The sequence below is a fragment of the Paramormyrops kingsleyae genome, chromosome 12 (genome assembly GCF_048594095.1).
Source record: "Paramormyrops kingsleyae isolate MSU_618 chromosome 12, PKINGS_0.4, whole genome shotgun sequence".
NCBI lineage: Eukaryota > Metazoa > Chordata > Actinopteri > Osteoglossiformes > Mormyridae > Paramormyrops > Paramormyrops kingsleyae.
This window is the reverse complement of record NC_132808.1, coordinates 304,693-322,875: the sequence shown is the minus strand read 5'-3', so window position 1 is coordinate 322,875 and position 18,183 is coordinate 304,693. Positions and strand designations below refer to the sequence as shown.

Genomic DNA, 18,183 nt, shown 5'->3' with positions numbered 1-18,183 from the left:
GTACAATTACAGCAACATATTTAATGTTAACTGAACCCAAATTTTTTCAGCCAAGTTTTTTCAGTTAATTTCATGCCACTGATTAAACATACAGACAATTTAATGGTAAAAATAAATAAAAAAAACTCCAAGTCTGAAAAACTGAATAAATCTGTAGCACATAGTAGTCCGGATTAATGGTTTAAAAATAAAATAAAAACAAAGAACATGCATTTATGAGGGGCCGTGCAAGCCATATTTCATTCTGGCACTCACACATATTCTCCTCTCACATTCACACACACACACACACATTCTCCTCTCAGAGGAGAGGAGGATAGGAGAAGGATGTGTGTGTGTGAGGAGAATTTATGTGTGTGAGAAGAGAATGTGTGTGTGTGTGTGAGAGAGGAGAATGTGTGTGTGTGTGTGTGAGAAGAGAATGTGTGTGTGTGAGAAGAGAATGTGTGTGTGTGTGTGTGTGTGTGAGAGGAGAATGTATGTGTGTGTGTGTGTGTGTGTGTGTGAGAGGAGAATGTATGTATGTGTGTGTGTGTGTGTGTGTGTGCTTGCACGGCCCCTCATATGCATCTGCAACATTTATGAAAAATGAATTTGCTTACAAAGCAGGTCTTGAAGAAAGCAGAAGATCATTGCCCAAGGTGACCGGCAGTCCCCGAAGACAAAGGCATCTGACGTCTGTTGGCTCAGTTGTCTAGACGATAGTGGACATTGAATAAAACACTTTATAAGGATACTGACTGTAATTTACAAGAAATTACAAGAAGAGATTAGGAAAAAATGTAATGGAAATAGGAGATAAAATTATGAGAATAGAAAATGCAGAGGTAAAAAAAAGGTGTAGAAAATGAATAGAAGAGGGAGAAATAGAGAAGAGCAAAGAGGGGGGAGAGAAAAATTAGACAAGAAACAAAAAGGATAAGGAGGAAAAGCTTCATAGGAAAACAGGACTGATGTAGATATGTTAACTTACCTTTGTCTGGCATAAAAGTTCAGCCAAAAGCTGACCAGTAAGGCCTTTCTTCTTTTTGAAGAGGGCCATGAGGCTTGGAGACAAATTGTCAAGTGCATCCAAGAAGTTTTCCCTGAGATTTTTCCCTACCACTCTGCCAAATTCATAATAAACCTGAAACATGGCAAACAATGCATCAGTCAATGTTCACACTGTTTTAATCTGACACACTCAACACTACATGATATGTAGACACTTAACACAAACCTGATTTTCTGTAAAAAGAGCTGGCCAACGATGCACCAACTGGCTAATGGCAGGCTTCTCATTGACAATCTCCTTTCTGCGAAGAGCAAACGTCACATCCATCTCTTTCTTAACCAGGGATTCCTTTGGCTTTGTCTTCATCATTTCATTGATCATAACCTCACGAGCTACTTCCATGTTTTGGTCATTCATCCCCTCTGGAAAATCAGGCAGGAAATTTATTTCCCCTTTCTTTGGCTTCTTGATCTGTGTGTTTGGAGGATCGCCATTTGTAGTGTCACTTCCTCGCTTGCCACCATTGACAGTAACATCAAGTCGACCCAGCTGCCGCATTTTGGTTCTATAATTACCCATTTTGAACTTAAGGCTATTCTTCCAACCGTTCCAGCCAGAGGGTGACCCGGTTTCTTTAAGGCATGGGTGTGTTTGCACTAAAGCCTTAGCAACAGTCTCAAAATCTTCCTTCGTTGGGTATGCTTTAAATGCATATATGGTCTCAGCCAATTTCTCGAGTATGTCATGCTTTAGTTCTTTTGTGACTTTAAGAAAGGTTGCATCCCTGAGATATTGCAGGTTACCTTGGCGTAGTCTATACTCTACATCGACTTTAAATTTTGGAATTTCAAATACCTCTGGCCACTGAGAACTTCTATCCAAAGAGATGGACAGGATCTCGGTGTCTGCTTGGCTGCCTGTATGACTACATAATTCAGAACCTCCAGGGACTGGTACAAGCTCAATAATAGGGATGATTTTGACCGTTGGTTTATCTGGGAGCTCAGACAAGTCTGTGAGGTTGCATAATTCATTGTTAAATTCAGGATCTTGGTATTGTAAGGTAAAATTGTAGTTTGTTTGGAGAGTGCCTTTGAGCCAGCTAATAAAATCTTCAAGTATGTATGGTCGAGGGTTCATTGTCATCTTTCTTATATCACCCTCGGAGACGATAACCCGCATTGTTAATTTCTGTTCCATGGCCATCTGAAAAATGAAAAGAAAAAAAAAAAGACAGACAGCTGTTTAGCAAATTACAAATCGTCTCAGTGTCACCATAAGCTCTCCTTGTACCATGTATGCTGATAATTAGGGGTGCACCGATTGCAGTTTTCTGGCCGATCAACGATCACCGATCCTTAGGCAACCTTACCTGCCGATCTCGATTTTTTTTTGCCGATCTTGTTTCTTTCATAACTAAAAGACAGTTACTTCAATGTTTCCATTTTTATTGAGTAAATTGATATGAATACTCACAAAACATGAGGTAGTGTCCTCAAATATAAATGAACATATAAATGAGCATTGCTGTTTGAAGTACAAAATCATATTTTTTCTTCCAGACTTTAATTTCTCTAATTTTGTAAAAAATATATATATATATAGCTGTTATGACACACTTGTCCATAAAATAGGGAGGGAGGCAGCCTGCACTGCACCTCTCTCGGGAATGGGTGAAAAGGCTGATTTAACCCTCTGGGGCCTAGGGGTAGGAAACACACTTTCACTGACTGGGGCATGATCACACATTTCATCACACTTAATTCATGGCAAATAAATTATTTCTTATATATTTGTTTTGCCATTACACTCATCTTTATTTTAATATATATTGTAAATATGTCAGATTTTTGTTAAGTTTGAAATTTGACATCAAAGTATAGACATTGCAAAATGCAGTTTGGAACACTTGCAGAAACATTATAAAAGTACATAGTAAGCAATGCTGGCAGTTTGTTTTGATCCCAGATATCTGATCACCAAAGTCTTGGCTACATGAAGATGACTAAATGGTGTAGATGCAACATTAATTTGGATAAATAAATAAGAAAAACCTAACTCATGTAACTATTTCTGGCTCCTTTCATTGAATATGTAGCAACTTTCATGTGTATGAATGAGCCATTGTCACCTGGCCACGTCCCCAACCCCCTTTTATGGCGCTGAAGGGGATGTATCTGGATCGCGTTTCACCGTTGCGCTGTTAATCAAATTACCATGCGAATGCGATTTGAATACGCGCTAATGCGGCTATTTAGAATGTGAATAGCGATCTTCGGGTGAGAGCGATACTACACGCCCCCGATGCAGGTAAAACAAAGTAAGATGACATGGTTTACTTTTTTGCCGAATTAACCTAATTAAAAAAACTTTAATACTTCCGACAATGGACGTTTTGAAAAGACGACAGATTACGGATTTAGCCAGCGTTTTTTTCATGATTATACATTAAGATTTCAGCGAGATACTTATAAACTGAAATAGACGCGAAAAGTACGCGATGTCGTCGACGACATACTCGACCCCAAAGAGTTAAAAGCATATAACTAAGATCGGTGGATCTCATGGGAATATGGTCGATTTCTGATCCCCTCAAATTAACGTGATCGAGGCCGATCGATCGGTGCGCCGATCGATCGGTGCACCCCTACTGATAATGGGAGGACATCATTGAAATCTGACATCTTCAACACACACATAGAAGTAACACTATCACAATGAAGTTGGTAAGATCTCAAATGCTCCCTGTACCATGCGGCCAATTTGTGACAGACAAATAGAATCTCTACATTAACTGCAACAATCTTGTGAATCTGGAAGAATGCAGGGAGACCAGAGCATGACCCAGAAGACAGTATCATGCCTGGATGATACTTGATTCCATCTACACTGACAGATGCCGCTTCAAGCACCGACTCTGGTGTTGTAAAGTTTTGAGCAATTGCTGTCTGCACACTGTGAGGGAAGGTGGCAAGCAAAACTGGAGTAACCTTTGACATCTCAACTGATGGTCTGAAAAATGAGCTACAATCGAGATGGTTAACTGACTGCCTTCTGGTGTTTTGTAGCAAGTGTCATGGCAACATTTTTAAAGTTCTGAGCAGTGCGAATTACCCTCTTAACTCTTTCACTGTCGCCGCCTAGTGGTTCGGATGCATACGTCCGGATTTTCAATAACAAAAAAAAATGACGTTCAATAAAAGAAACAAATGTATCAAATAAACCAAAAACGGCTTGTTACACTACAAAAAACCTTTCAGATAATATCTGTAGAAAGTTGCGCAATTTTTGTGCCATGGTTTTTTTGTAACAAGTAAAAATAAAATGACCATGGTAGCCATCTTTAAACGGGTCGAGTGTCAGGAAGTAAAATATAAGTGTTAATAAAATGAAAACTAAGCACTTCAAACTATTTCTTTCACGGCCAATACTTCATAAACCGTCACAGTATTAAGAAAAAACACGCATTTTTCCATAAATATGACTGTAATGCTCTCAAATAGCTTGCTCACTTATCGCGGAAAAATGTCAGTCGGCATTCTGTACATTCGTGCAATGTTTTTCATCTTCGGAGTTTTAGAAGAAAACCAATGAATAAAATGACAAAGTTACCCTCGTTTGAAAGCTTGATCTCTTATGTACATAAATCAATCACTGTAATCCTTCATTGTCAAGTATTTTTTCAGATATATGCTCTGCTTCCCTGCTAGCACATTTTTTTTTACGCACTGAACCTTTGCCCATGGTTATGTTTCACCATAATAAACTTTTTACATGAACATCAAATTACAGTGTCATTTGCTTCATCCAATAGAGGTGTGTCTAAGGTTTGCAAAATGGTATGGGATGTGCTGATTGGGCATTGTTTTTCGCGCTGGGGACATGAATGCGCAACTTATTATCTGCAGGTGCAGTATTTGTGGGAGTGTCTCGATTACGCATTGCGCACGTAGTCTCCGTGAGTTTACCCAGTTATTTTCGGACAACAACTTTTTTGACTGAAGAAAAATGGCTCGGATGACTTTCACTGTTGAGAAAGCACAGAAGATGATTTTGAAGAGTGGTTCGGGGGAAGAAAGTGTCGCTTTTATCCATTGATTCGATGGAGGAGGACGCTTTTTTGCGCGGAGAGGATGCAACGCTCGATATAAGTACATTTATTTACAGTTTACATTTTACTCTTTTATTCTATAGATTTTTATAATTCCGTGAGTCAGCAAATTACAATTAACATTTGCTTTGGTAACACTTGTATTGTGGTACATTGGGAAAAGTTCCGCATCGCCTTTGTCAAGCTTTGAAGTGTGCAAAGTAATGCAGCGCTTTTGGCTTTCACTTGGGCAAAGTTACGCGGGGCTTTGTTTGGGCAAAGTTATGCGGGGCACTTGTCGGCCTTGTTTGAGCAAAGTTATGTACAGTACTTGTCGGGTTTGTTTGGGCAACATTATGTACGGTACTTGTCGGCTTTGTTTGGGCAAAGTTATGCGGGGCACTTGTCGGCTTTGTTTGGGCAAAGTTATGCGGGGCACTTGTCGGGCTTTGCTTGGGCACACCAGCAAACACTGAAACAGCAAGTCGTCCATAGGACGTCCTCTTTTGGTCCGGATCTTGTCCTCAAAGGACGTCCTTAGGATATCCTGATGGAAAGTTTTTTTTACGTCCTTAGGATGACTTTTAGGGACGTCCTAAGGACGTCTAGAGGACCAGTTATGGACCTTTTAAGGACATTTTCAGGACCAGTTATGGACATTCCGAGAACATATTATGGACTTTCCGGGAACATTTTAAGGACATATTGTGTGAACATATTATGGGCATTAAGCCCACGTAAATCCCTTTTTCTGAATAATTAATATTTGACATTTTACCAGTAATACTAGGGAAATAAACAAGGGACAGCCTGAGGATGTCCTTTGGAGGGCCAGCTCAATGTCCTTTATTGGGTACATTCTTAGGATGACCATGTTACTGACGTGCTGCTGTGGCCAACAGGTTACCCCATACTGTGGTCTGTGTGGATCCCAATGTCTCAGTGCAGTGATGGGGACACTGTACCGTAAAGTGTTGCCGTCCTTCAGATAGACATAAAACCGAGGTCCTGACTGTCCCAGGTTATAAAAGATCCCTGGGCATCTTTCCAAACAGTAGGGTTGGTACCCTGATGTTCTGGCTAAAATTGCCCACTGTTGCCTTATCAAATGTTACCTAAGGTGGCTTATCAAATCTGGCCTCCTAATCATCCCATTTATCTAACTGGTAAATTCTCTCCTGCTCCTTCACCACCTTAGCTACTGTGTGGTGAGCGTAATGGGGCAGAATGGCTGATGTCACATCATCCAGGTGGGTGCTACACAGTGGAGGTGGCTGAAGTGGCTCCCTATTGCATCTATAAAGCACTTTGGGTGTCTATAGTTCTATATAATGTAACTTTCATTCATTCTTCCATGAAAAGTAATGAAATCCTTCAAAAACAATTCATTATGACAGCTTGCTGGAATAGCATTTAAATAGATATAATTTTGTCTTAAGTATTTCTCTGTTTATTAATGTTCCATTAGGATGTCCAGAGGACAGCCACAGGATATCCTTCAGCTTTGACCTTCTTTGAATTTTTTTTAAAAAATTCGTTGAAATATATATTTTTATTGTAAGAACATTAGAAATTTTCTTTAAGTTTCTAATTTAACAAATGGCATTAAGAAAAATACAACATAAATATTAAAACAACACATTTTAAAGGTCTTCTTGTGAACATTTCATTCTGAGTCATCAGTATCGATGGCCGGATATTGCTTCCTTACTTAAGAACCTGTGCCCTGTAACAAAAGAATTTATGGAATGTTTGATCCCAATCCATTGATTACTTCATTACTGCTAATTAAAACTGTCAGCACAGGCGATAGATATCTCCTCAACTCTTCCTAGAAAATTCATAGCAATACCGTTAGCTCGTTCTGACAGGAATTTTAAATGTTGATTTAATCGGTTTAATACCAATGACACTAAAAAATAATGTAGGATTACGCCTAAATGTGTTTCACCCCATCGTATTTTATCACTTTATACACGTTAATATGATACTTAGAGGATTTTATTAAAGTTTTATGCACAAAGAAGAGTGTCGCGTCTTACCCGTGACAGTGCTTTGAACTGCGCGTGAGGGTGAGCGAGGGAGCGCGAGCCGCAAAAAGCGTCTCCATGGCATCAAGTACAAAAACGCAGCTGGCCTAAGTTTGAATCTGACTGCAATTCACTAGCATGTAGCATGCAATTCACTCGACAGCCATGCATATCCAGTCAGTTTTTATATATTTATAAATACCGTTCCTGCGGGCTGTCATAATAAATTGTTTCTGAAAGATTTCTTTACTTTTCATAGTGGCACAGAAGAACGGGCTTCACTGCTATAGTTCTATAATTGTTAGAGAGCTAGACCACAAAAAAAAAGAATAAAAATCAAGTGAATAAACCGTTACATAAAACCGTGCGACCTCTTTTTGTTACTATATTTTTCATAGTAACACGGACTTCCTTGGGTCATCCTTAGGACGTCCTCAAAGGACGAGTTTTGGACATCCTGATGGAACATTAATATAAGATACTTTTACTTCAGATAAAATTATTTATTTAAAATGCTATTCTGGAAGCTGTCACAACAACTTGCTTTTGAATGATTTCTTTAATTGTTCATAGTAACACGGTCGTCCTTAGGTCGTCCTCAGGATGTCCTCTTTTGGTCCGGAAATCGTCCTCAAAGGACGAGTTCTGGACATCCTGATGGAACATTTATCTGAAGTACTTCCTTTTATTAAATTATTTATTTAAAATGCTATTCCTGGAAGCTGTCACAATAACTTGCTTTTGAAGGATTTCTTTTTTGTTCATAGTAACATGGTCGTCCTTAGGTCGTCCTCAGGATGTCCTCTTTTGGTCTGGAAATCGTCCTCAAAGGACGAGTTCTGGACATCCTGATGGAACATTAATAAAAGGAAGTACTTCAGGTAAAATTATTTATTTAAAATGCTATTCCTGGAAACTGTCACAACAACTTGCTTTTGAAGGATTTCTTTAGTGTTCATAATAACACGGTCGTCCTAAGGACGTCCTTAGGACATCCCCAAAAAAGGGACGTATTGCGGACGACCTAAGGACGTCCTCTGGATGTCCCTTGTTTGCTGGGCAGTTATGCGGGGCACTTGTCGGGCTTTGTTTGGGCACAGTTATGCAGGGTTATGGTTAGAAACAAAATGTTTCTTATGACCCATAAGTGGTAATGCATTTAGAAAGAAAGACGCTATCCCAAAACACTGCTAGTTACACTGCGGCCATTTTGGATAGGTTTTGGATAGGTTTGGCACAAGTCGTGTGAATAAAATATAGATTTTCCTACAAATGTGTGGTGATTTTGCGTGACAAAATGTTACTTATGACCCATAAGTGGTAATGCATTTAGAAAGAAAGACGCTACCCCAAAAAACACTGCTAGTTACACTGTGGCCAGTTTGGATAGGTTTTGGATAAGTTTGGCACAAGTCGTGTGAATAAAATATAGATTTTCCTACAAATGTGTGGTGATGATGTGTGACAAATTGTTACTTATGACCTATAAGTGGTAATGCATTTAGAAAGAAAGTTGCTACCCCAAAAAACACTGCTAGTTACACTATTGCCATTTTGGATAAGTTTCAGATTAGTTTAGGTTAGGTTTTGGATAGGAAAAGCTCCCAGTTGCACCATTTGCTCTTTCCTCCGTAAAACCTGTTGGGCTGCATCAAATGATATGAAATTGGGCACACATGTAGAAAACAAGTTTGGGAACCAGATTTTTTAAATTGGACCTATTCCATCATGTAGTTTTTGAAATATTTACAAAAATCCAAGACACAAAGACAGATTTTGTATTTTTCCAGCTGTTTTTGTTATATTCGCATGTCCATAAATTATACACAGGTTATTCATTTCGTTATTGAACTTCCTACAATCAATTGTAAAGGGGTCAACTTTGATTTTAGGTATCAGGCATGTATCTGTGACTTTTATATCTGAAGTTATAAGGTAATTATTCCAAAGAGGGAAGAAATGCCCCCCATGCAAGGGGCCCCTGGTGCACTCCATAGGGTTAAAGAATTTATGCTTCCCCTCGAACCGCATTGTCCAAACCTCAGACAGGGGACCAAATTTCCTTACCAGCTGAGGATAATGTTCCACAAAGTGATGTTTTGGCCTTAAACGAAACTCTGGAAATGTTGACTGCAGTAAGCGCCTGTGCTCTGCTATCTTACAGTCCAGAAAGTTAAGTGTCTCTTCTGTATGCTTTGGTGCTACAGCTAGCTCAGTAATATCTTTGAGCAGCATGAGAATTTCCCAAGTGTTGTCACCCTCAGGGACACAGTGACCAATGAGAAATGGAAGGAGCCTTATGAGACACCAGTTCTCATGGCCATTTCCACCAATGGTCCTATTACTGGAAAATCCCTTTCCAATAACCTGAGGTCGATCTGTTTTGTCACTAAATGAGTACTTAAAACACCTGATGGCCTGATTCAGCATATCTAGGGTAAAATAAGTCTTGCCTATCAGGTCTGTAAGGCACAGGGACAATTCAACTGGAACAATACCTTCCAAAATATCATGCAAGATGTAAGGAGGGTACAACAACAACAACAACAAATTTATTTTTGTATAGCGCATTATCACAACATTACATTGTCCCAAAGCGCTTTACAGCATCCCCACCCAAAGCCCCCAGTGAGTAAGCCATAGGCGACAGTGGCAAGGAAAAACTCCCTAGAAGGAAGAAACCTTGGGAGGGACCAGACTCAAAGGGGGAGCCCATCCTCCAGGGGCCGGCAGGGAGAGTCAAATACAGTTTAGTCTGAAACACAAACGGGGAGCAGGGGGGAGATGACAAGCCGGTGCCAACACTTCCTCCAATCGCCAGGCAGCCAGAAGGCAGGGAGCGGGTCATACAAGGAAGATGACACTGGCAGAACGGCGAGCTGGATGCACGGTCGTCATTGGCAGTGGCGACGTCACATGTTGCAGGGTGTGCTGGACATCTTGATAGATTGAAAGCTCCAGGTAGCACAACCCAGGAGAAGGTGGTGGAAATAAATGCAATTAGTCAAAGTAAGGGAGACTATAGGCAGTGCTAAAAGTTAGATGAGTGCAATATGAAGTGCCCGCATGGGTGCCCGCATGGGTACCCGCTGACCACATGAAAGTGCTCAAGATTCTCAGTTAAAGGACATGCTCCTTTCACACCATAAGCTCGAGTCATTCCAGGGTCCTCTCTGATATCCTGCACCTGCCTGTCATGGGACTCTTTGTCTCGGAGTTGAAAGAAACCAGAACATACCTCTTGTTGTTGAGTGTCTCTACTGCTTGCCAAACAGAATCTGCAGAACTTGTCGACAGTAAAACTCTCCAGGAAACCTGCAAGAGAGTGGGCAGCAAGATTGTCAGCTGCAACATACAAGACTGTACCTTTCACACTTGCACCTAGTTGCTCCAGGTAAACACCATTCTGCTCCAATAATTTTAGATCATAGATCAGAGGTTGGAAAACTTTTGCATAACCACACTCCTTGACTGTGGAGGTATTGCACAGTAGAGCAAGTTGGATAGAGCTGAGGGTTGACCGATATTTTGAAGGTATGTTTGCAATAACCCAGTATACTGCACACATCTTGTGTTTAAGCTTTGATGTTCCAAGAGGATTGGCGACTTCAAAGTCATCAATGTAAAGTACAAGAGCAATTGTGAACTCATCTTTTGCAAGACATGGATTTTCAGTAAAGTATTGCCCATCAGCATATGATCTGAATTCCTGAGGGACATGTACTTCTCCTGACATAGCTTTGTCTAAAACATCAGTTTTGTTAAGCAACTTCTGTAGCATAGGAACAATGGGAACATATGCAAGAGTTTTTTTGCCTTTCTCCACAACATATTCAATTGGATTTACCAGTGGAAACTCTCTACGCACATAGGCTGCTCTTTTTTTGGCAGTTCCTAAAGGTCCATCTTTGGAACAATGTGTCATCATGTTACTTTCTGACAAAGCACTGATAATCTCTTTAATAACAGTCTCATCCATGTCAGCACAATATTTGTTTAATATGCCCCTGACTTTGTGTTGTACAAGTGGTTGTGAGAGCTTATTGATTTGACAGAGCTGCTCTATCACATCTTGCACTGCACTCTCTGGTATGTGCAAAACAGTGTGCATCTTTAGTAGTAAAGATGCCAAGTTGTGCTCAAGCTGTTTTTCTAAATTGTGCAGATCACATTCAGTTACCTCATTCAACTCTTCTGTGTCCTCAATATAATCAGCATCTGACATCTGCTCTTGTGAAGCATTACTGTCATGGCTTATAATATTGTCACCAACAATTTCTGATTTAAACCTCTTTGAGATCTGTTGTTTGTGTACTTTACTCTTGTGTGCTTTGAAGGTGGAGTAAACACTGCTTTCAAAATTACAGTCTTCATAAGGGCATCTGACTTTATGATTTACTTTTAGATGTACACGATGCAGGTGAGTGAAAAAGTCACTCTCTGAACAAGACTCTGTAAATCCACACGACAGACAACTAAACTTAGTTGGTATATCTGTACTTTGTTGCTGATCGGGAGTTTTTGTGTGAATGCGGGACAGGTGAACTTTTAGTGCATTTAATGATTTAAACAAGGAAAAGGCTCGGTTCTGGTATAACCTCCGTGTTTTAGCCTGTAATGCTTAAATAATTGTGCTCTTTTTTCACAGCTAAAAGGACAATACTTGCACTTCCAAACCATTATTTAATCGGTGTCTTTAGACTTAACTCTAAGAATTTCTCTTTATTTTCCCTGCAAATGAGCAAACATTAACAACATTTACCTCATGAAACCTAACAGACTGGAAAAGTCTGAACACTGACATCACATTTATTATTTTGCTAGTTTACGGCGAATTAGCTTTAATATAGGGCATTTTAAGTCACATACACATCTTAAGATACATATTCGCTTATGTTGTCTTAAAGGAACTTACCAGATTATACAATAGGCCGTGGTAAACCGCGTAAAACAGCCGCGTAAAACTCCCGCTATTTTCTTGAGAAAAAACACCGCTTGCAGCCGGCCAGGTGAAAGCCTAAAGGGAGTTTGTTTGTACCGCACGCGATCAGCAACTAGCGTAAGAAAGTGATCTAGCATTAGGTATTGATTAGTTGTGGATAAAAATAAGCCAACGAACCGGTAAATGTAAAAAAAATTGTTTCCACCGCTGCCCCAAAACCCCTTCCTCCCCACAGTTAGCTAAATATACATTACACAGCCAGGTAAATTAGCCACTGTCTAGAAATGTCCGTCGAAATGGCGAAAGTTTAAATGAAGTTTTTACAACTGAGGGAGTTAAACTCACCTTCCAGTTCCTCGCCAGCAGTGCTTGAATCCACACAACCGTAACAACGACAGAAAACTTCGACTCAGTGCGTGGCTGAAATCAGTTTTGGACTGTTTTTGTTTTGTATTATATGTCTGTGTAAGAGCAGGCTGCAATATAGACTGTTGAAATAAGGAAAACACACACACACTGATACCTTGAGCAACTGCTCATTACTCTGTTAATAGACAGTTGTCACAATTGGGAAGAAGAGGTGTGGTCTGTTCAATAACTTTTCAATTTAAGCTTATTGTACTTCAAATTATTTGCACATTGGACTATGCCAACAAATTAGTAGAATATACTTAAAATTATGAAGTGATATCATCAAACTTTTTTTTTTTAGTATATAATGCTTTAATATGTAAGTAGAAACTAAATCCGGGCTAACAGTGTACTGGAAGCACCACTTCCTTGTAGTTTTGCAACAATATCTGCACACATGTTTTTCCCATGACCTGGTGAAAAACCAGACCCACTGTTCTCAAGATTCTCAGTATCTAATACAGACTCATCACATAAAGTACATGGTGTCTCTGATGTATTGTCTTTGGAAGATAAATGTCTATTTTCATTCACAGTGCTTTCAGGGATGTACTGGGATGGATGACTAGTGTCTAAATGTTTTCTAAATCCAGAATAAGTGCTAAATTGTTTTATACATGTTTCTTGTCCACAAATTAACTTGAATTTTACAGAGGGATAAAAGGCATGCTCAAACCTTAAATGTGAAATTAGTGACTGATTAGATGTATATAATGCTTTGCATTTAAAACAAGATGGCATACTCAGCTGCTTTACAAATATTAATCATTCAGTAGTTTAGCGCGAAGCTCTTTTACTCTTGGGGACTCTCTTGTCTTGCCTACATCAATTTTGTAGATGGTTGTTTGAATGAAAGTGTAGAAGTTTAAGAGTGCATTGTCATATGTTAAATTAAAAAGCTCGTCGAAAGCACTAAGGGAACCAACCACCTGACAGGGGATGAGATTTTTGTCAAGGACTACATAAAAGTTGTCAATCTGGTCTTGGCTTCTTCCTACAGCAAGGAGGTATGGCTGCCGTCCTTCTCTTTGCTGAACATGTTCATCAATGCTGTTGCAAAACTATAAAGAAACAAGGAAGCATTACATGAATCAACTAGGCCTACTAAGAACATGGGATCTACAAAAACAGTTTACACACATCATTACCTTATGATACACAACAAGGCGATCAGCAGCATCAGCAGCACTGATTTTGGCAGCTCTCTTGCCTCCCGGTTGAGGTGGAAGGAGATGAACGAGCAAAAGCAGAGTGGCCAAGTTACTGTCCCATTCTGACAATAACAAAGATGAATTAATGAATTAGCCTTAACCCATCATATACATTTGTTGCTACACAGGTCTTATAACTAAAAATACTAAAATCTTTGTTTCTGATATAATAAGGTAATAGTATATGGAAATACAACTTACTGCAATGGTCTTCACCGATTGTCTGTTTTCCTGCTGATGAGATGAGGGAACGCACAGCAGGAGTTAAAGTCAAGCCCATGGCTTCCTCAATGATTCCTGGCTTGAATACAGTGTCCCACTTTTCCAGCAATTTATTAGCCGTTTCAGGATTGAAGAGGAGTCTGAAGTCTTGGTTAACCTTTAAAACACCAAAAACATGCATATCAGGACCATTGGTTAATTTCACATTATTATTTTCACATTATGCCAATCACTGGATAAACCTACCAGTCCTTTGGTGTCTAAAAACCGGGGAAATATTTTCAGAATATCCATGGTTTTATCTGGGTCATGGACAAGTCCATGTCTGTGATGGAACGTTTCCTTCATCTTAAAGAAGATCTGACCTTCTTCAGAGGTATGGCAAAGCAAGGCAATGGCCTCTCTCACTGCGTCTTCATCAAGGTGCTCTTCAGGGTTGATGGATCTCTTCAAGCAAGGTCCACCCAGGTCAGAGCTAGCTGCATCACCCTTAGCAGCACGATGAGATGTATTCCTCTGCACTGTCTTTAGTCGCCAGGCAAGGTAGCCAGTTCCGCTGTCAACATCATTGAAATGCTCCTGCACAATTAAGAAATAAAAGATTCACTTATCACTGTGATCACAGTAAAAGCAAAATACACAACAGAGTTCAAAAACAAGTACACTCACATAGCCTTTCTTTGAGTATGGATCTCGCAATGCTGGGAAAAGTATCACAATACCAAGGGCATACTGCTCTCTTTGGTTCCGTGTAGGAATCCGCCTTAAAATGATTGAAAGGATTTCAAAAGAAAGGTGTGTTTAGCCAGTATTTTTAAGATCAACAGCTGGTACATCCCAAATACTGCCTGACTGCATAATTATGCAAAGTATAGGGAATATTAAGGTTAAATTGAGATCAAATAACATAGGGGAAAAATAAATGGACTTACCCATGCATCTCTACCATGTGTCCAACCAGTATGTTGACAAGAACACGCCTTGTTTCACTTGTCAGAGTGTTTTTGGATCTGTAATCAGCAAGTACGGCATCGCCACCGGCTTTGTGGTTTAAGGCAGCAAGGACAACCTTCAAAACAACTCAAATACATGAGTCCTGAATTCAGTATTTAAATTCAGTAAAACTGATTAGATGTGATTAACAATATAGACTTTAAGTAACTTATACAAAGGTAGAGAGAGACCAATGTTTTAACTAAAGGGCACATGATATGACCGTATGGCAAAATATGACAATGCTAACAAATAGAGCAAGACAATGACATTTATGTTTTGATGCTGTAGGATTACAAAAAATGCAAATGCAATTGCAATGCAGAAATAAAATTAAAAACCTCTTTGGCGGCAGTTGCCGGATCTTCTAACTTTTTGGACCTCTTGGCCGGACGCTCTGGTGTTTGGTCTAAGTCACTTGATGAACGGCTAGATATGGACAAAGTATCAGTGCAGGAGCTGCTTCCTGGAGGTAACATCTCCAATTCTGGAAGGAAAAATAAGCATTCTAAGAGATGAGGATATGACAAAATAAAAGAGAAGAGAACCAAACCTACCAGTATTGTTGTCTCTGACTGTTAACATCATGTCAGGTTTTGCCTTAAGTAATTCATGCAAAATGTCCTCCTCAATCTCTGTGTCAGTGTCATCATAAATACGAAGAGCTGTCCCTGAAGGCAGTCCAAATTTATTGTGAACTAAAAATGAAGAATGAAAATTACTCCAAGCATGAAAAAAGCACTACAGCAAAGAACTCAAATCAGATATGAAACTTACCTTTATTTATGAAGTCCACATATGTAAATCCATCTTGAAGCTTGATGAATTTTTTGGAGTTCCAAAACTGAACTTTAACAAGCATGTCTTACACCTGAATGAGAAACAGTAAAAATCGCACAAAAGGAGCAAGTTTATTTTAAACTTGTGTTTAAAATAAATAATGTGTATGCACAACATTAAAAAACTCTTTAGAGCTTTGTGGATTCGTTTTGTGAAAAAGGTGAGGCTGATCTTGTAACAACGCGCCTTGTAGGAGCGTGCAGAAAGAAAAGCGGATAATGGCGACGTTATCTACATTAATGAATCGCGCTTACCGCGATTCACACCGACAGTCCTGTTTAATAATGTAGTATTTTTATTGCGTCATGTGATGATTACAGTCTATAGTTTATCAGCATTTGGAATGAACAATGGTATCGAAGATTTCTGTTTTAACTTATATTAAGTTATATAAACGGCTCTTGCACAGACGTTCGCAACCAGCACACAGGACTTCCAACCGGTCAGTCTGCCACTGTACCGAACCATGTCACGCTAAAAGGTTTTAAGTGTATGCCAGTTAAATGTATTACTCGTAACACATTCGTTAAAATGGAACCCCGGTTTTTACCCTGTTTTCATGTCTGCTTCAGCGGTGTTGGCTAGAGAAATGTACTTAGCCAAGCTATAAAAGAAGCCACGAAAACGTTCTAGATATAAAATAAAGACTCGTACAAGTACTGGAATTGTAATACTATTAATTAATGTTGGATTACTTGCGTCATTTAAGTTATGGTGAAAACGGGTCGAAAAAAATTCATGACAACATATATGAAGCTGATATAAAAATGAACAGTACGTGTTCTATATTTTAATACATTTACCTCGTGTGTTCTTCAGAATCGTAAAATGGCGCCAAAAAGAGAAATACGTTAACAATTAAGTATTTAAACTAGGAAGGTAATACTGTTAAAACAATTAACATGCATCAAATTTCACAACAAACTGTACATACTTATTCATGAAAGCAAAAACCAATCGACATATGAATTCTTTACCTCTGTAATTTCACAAGCCTCAGAACTTGTCTTGACTTGTCTGTCCCCGCCTCATGAATGGGAGGAGTTTCAATTAACTAATTCTAGCCAGTGTTTTCTGATTGGAACACTATAAAACAGGGGTCGGCAATTAAGTTTGGCCTCGGGCCAGATTTTTTCCAAGCCATTACATGGCGGGCCACAACCAAAACAATGGCTAATTTGTTGGATGTCTGGCCTGTTTGAAAGAAGTGTTTTAATTTTCACAATAATATGACGCCTATGTCCGTTGTTTGAGTGACAACTTGTGTTTTAGAGACTATTGGAATTTCAGCACCAGACGCTGTCCGCTGACGTCATTTGTTTTTGCATGTTGAGCGTTCGCTCTGCACCTCGCTGATGCGCTTATTCACCCTCGTATCCAGATATAACAAATAAGAATTTAGATCGATTGAAATATTTCTGTTCTGAAAAATGAGGTTTCCAAATAAAGAGCTTTTTTGAGACTGTCAGTCTGATTTTTTTAAAAATATCATTTATTTATTTTCATTCTCTAGTTCAAACCAGAGCATGTGAGCGGAGCGGAGCGGTGAGAATTTCCGCTCCTCGCTCACGAGGCTGTTGGCTCCGCCCGCTCCTCCGCTCGAATTAGCACTAAGCCGCTCCGCTCAACACCGCTCCTCGCTCCACTAAAATCGCTCCACGCTCGCTCCAATTTAAAAGAGGAACAAATAATCTGCATGCCTAACAAATGTCACCTTAAACCGAAGCCTTATGTCATAAAGAAATATGAGCAACGGCAACATTGCCAGTCAGAACAGAAAATATTTATTTTTAAGCAACCTATCGGCAACAACGGACAGGTTTGGAAATGGCATTCCACACAAAAATAGGCTTAAAAATAAAGGAATCAGTGGGTTTAATAGCCTAAAGAATATACAGACACGTTTTAAATTCCTCAATTTTTTTCTGTTGATGCAGCACGTCTCTAAAATAAAATTTTACGTTACGTGAAATGAAAAAAAATCTTATTAGACCTACTTTGAATGACAAAACGAATTTATTTGATTACCAATATTTACTTTATAGGCTTTTATACTTTAATTTACTTTATAGACTTGATATGCTACAACCATATAAAACTTGCACGCGTTTTGCTCTGGCTTCCGCTTGTTCGCGTAGCACACTCAAGTTTCTGAGAAAAGTGATTCCAAAGTGAATCTTTACTCACTGAAACAGTTTCACCACATTGTTGTTCTTGCTGTACATTCTTGTCATCTAAACGTTTGATAAGAATAGTACACTTGTATGATTTATCAGTTTTCTTTGTGAAATACTTTGCGAATTCCATCTCAGCCAATTTGTGTAACAGTCTTGATAATTGTACAGATGAATTCTGGGTAGATTTGGGCACGCCTCAGAATTGTAGTGTGAGCGGTATCGGAGCGAAATTGGAGCGAGACAAAATTGGAGCAACCGCTCCAGCCTTAATTA

At 39.3% G+C, this 18,183-nt stretch overlaps 1 protein-coding gene across 8 annotated transcripts; it reads right to left on the bottom strand.

Moving 5' to 3' along the window:
* Positions 1–601: 601 nt before the first annotated feature.
* LOC111841527 (uncharacterized) lies at positions 602–16,766 on the bottom strand. Of its 8 annotated transcripts, XR_011993974.1 has the most exons (14): positions 16,711–16,766; positions 15,671–15,764; positions 15,451–15,591; positions 15,235–15,380; positions 14,833–14,969; positions 14,570–14,663; positions 14,147–14,479; positions 13,880–14,057; positions 13,616–13,740; positions 13,397–13,528; positions 10,353–10,429; positions 1,220–2,200; positions 974–1,126; positions 602–694 (listed from the first exon to the last, which is right to left on the bottom strand). XR_011993974.1 is itself a non-coding variant. In XM_072718494.1 (12 exons), exons 2-12 carry the CDS (start codon positions 15,753–15,755, stop codon positions 2,179–2,181), a joined length of 1,470 nt encoding a protein of 489 aa, XP_072574595.1. In that variant the 5' UTR covers positions 15,756–15,764; positions 16,711–16,766; the 3' UTR covers positions 1,194–2,178. The 8 variants fall into 8 exon arrangements, 7 of the variants coding, with proteins under 7 accessions (XP_072574595.1, XP_072574592.1, XP_072574594.1 ...); XM_072718494.1 differs by lacking the exons at positions 602–694; positions 974–1,126 and having other exon boundaries at positions 1,194–2,200; XM_072718491.1 differs by lacking the exons at positions 602–694; positions 974–1,126; positions 1,220–2,200 and having other exon boundaries at positions 9,656–10,429.
* Positions 16,767–18,183: the final 1,417 nt, after the last annotated feature.

What these genes read in the sequence shown, in the direction of transcription:
- LOC111841527 (XM_072718488.1), bottom strand. Translation starts at nt 15,755, where the DNA reads ATGCTTGTTAAAGTTCAGTTTTGGAACTCCAAAAAATTCATCAAGCTT. An exon ending in CACATGGTAGAGATGCATGG is followed by an intron (nt 14,664 to 14,832) that starts GTAAGTCCATTT and finishes AATCATTTTAAG; the next exon opens with GCGGATTCCTACACGGAACC. An exon ending in CATACTCAAAGAAAGGCTAT is followed by an intron (nt 14,480 to 14,569) that starts GTGAGTGTACTT and finishes TTAATTGTGCAG; the next exon opens with GAGCATTTCAATGATGTTGA.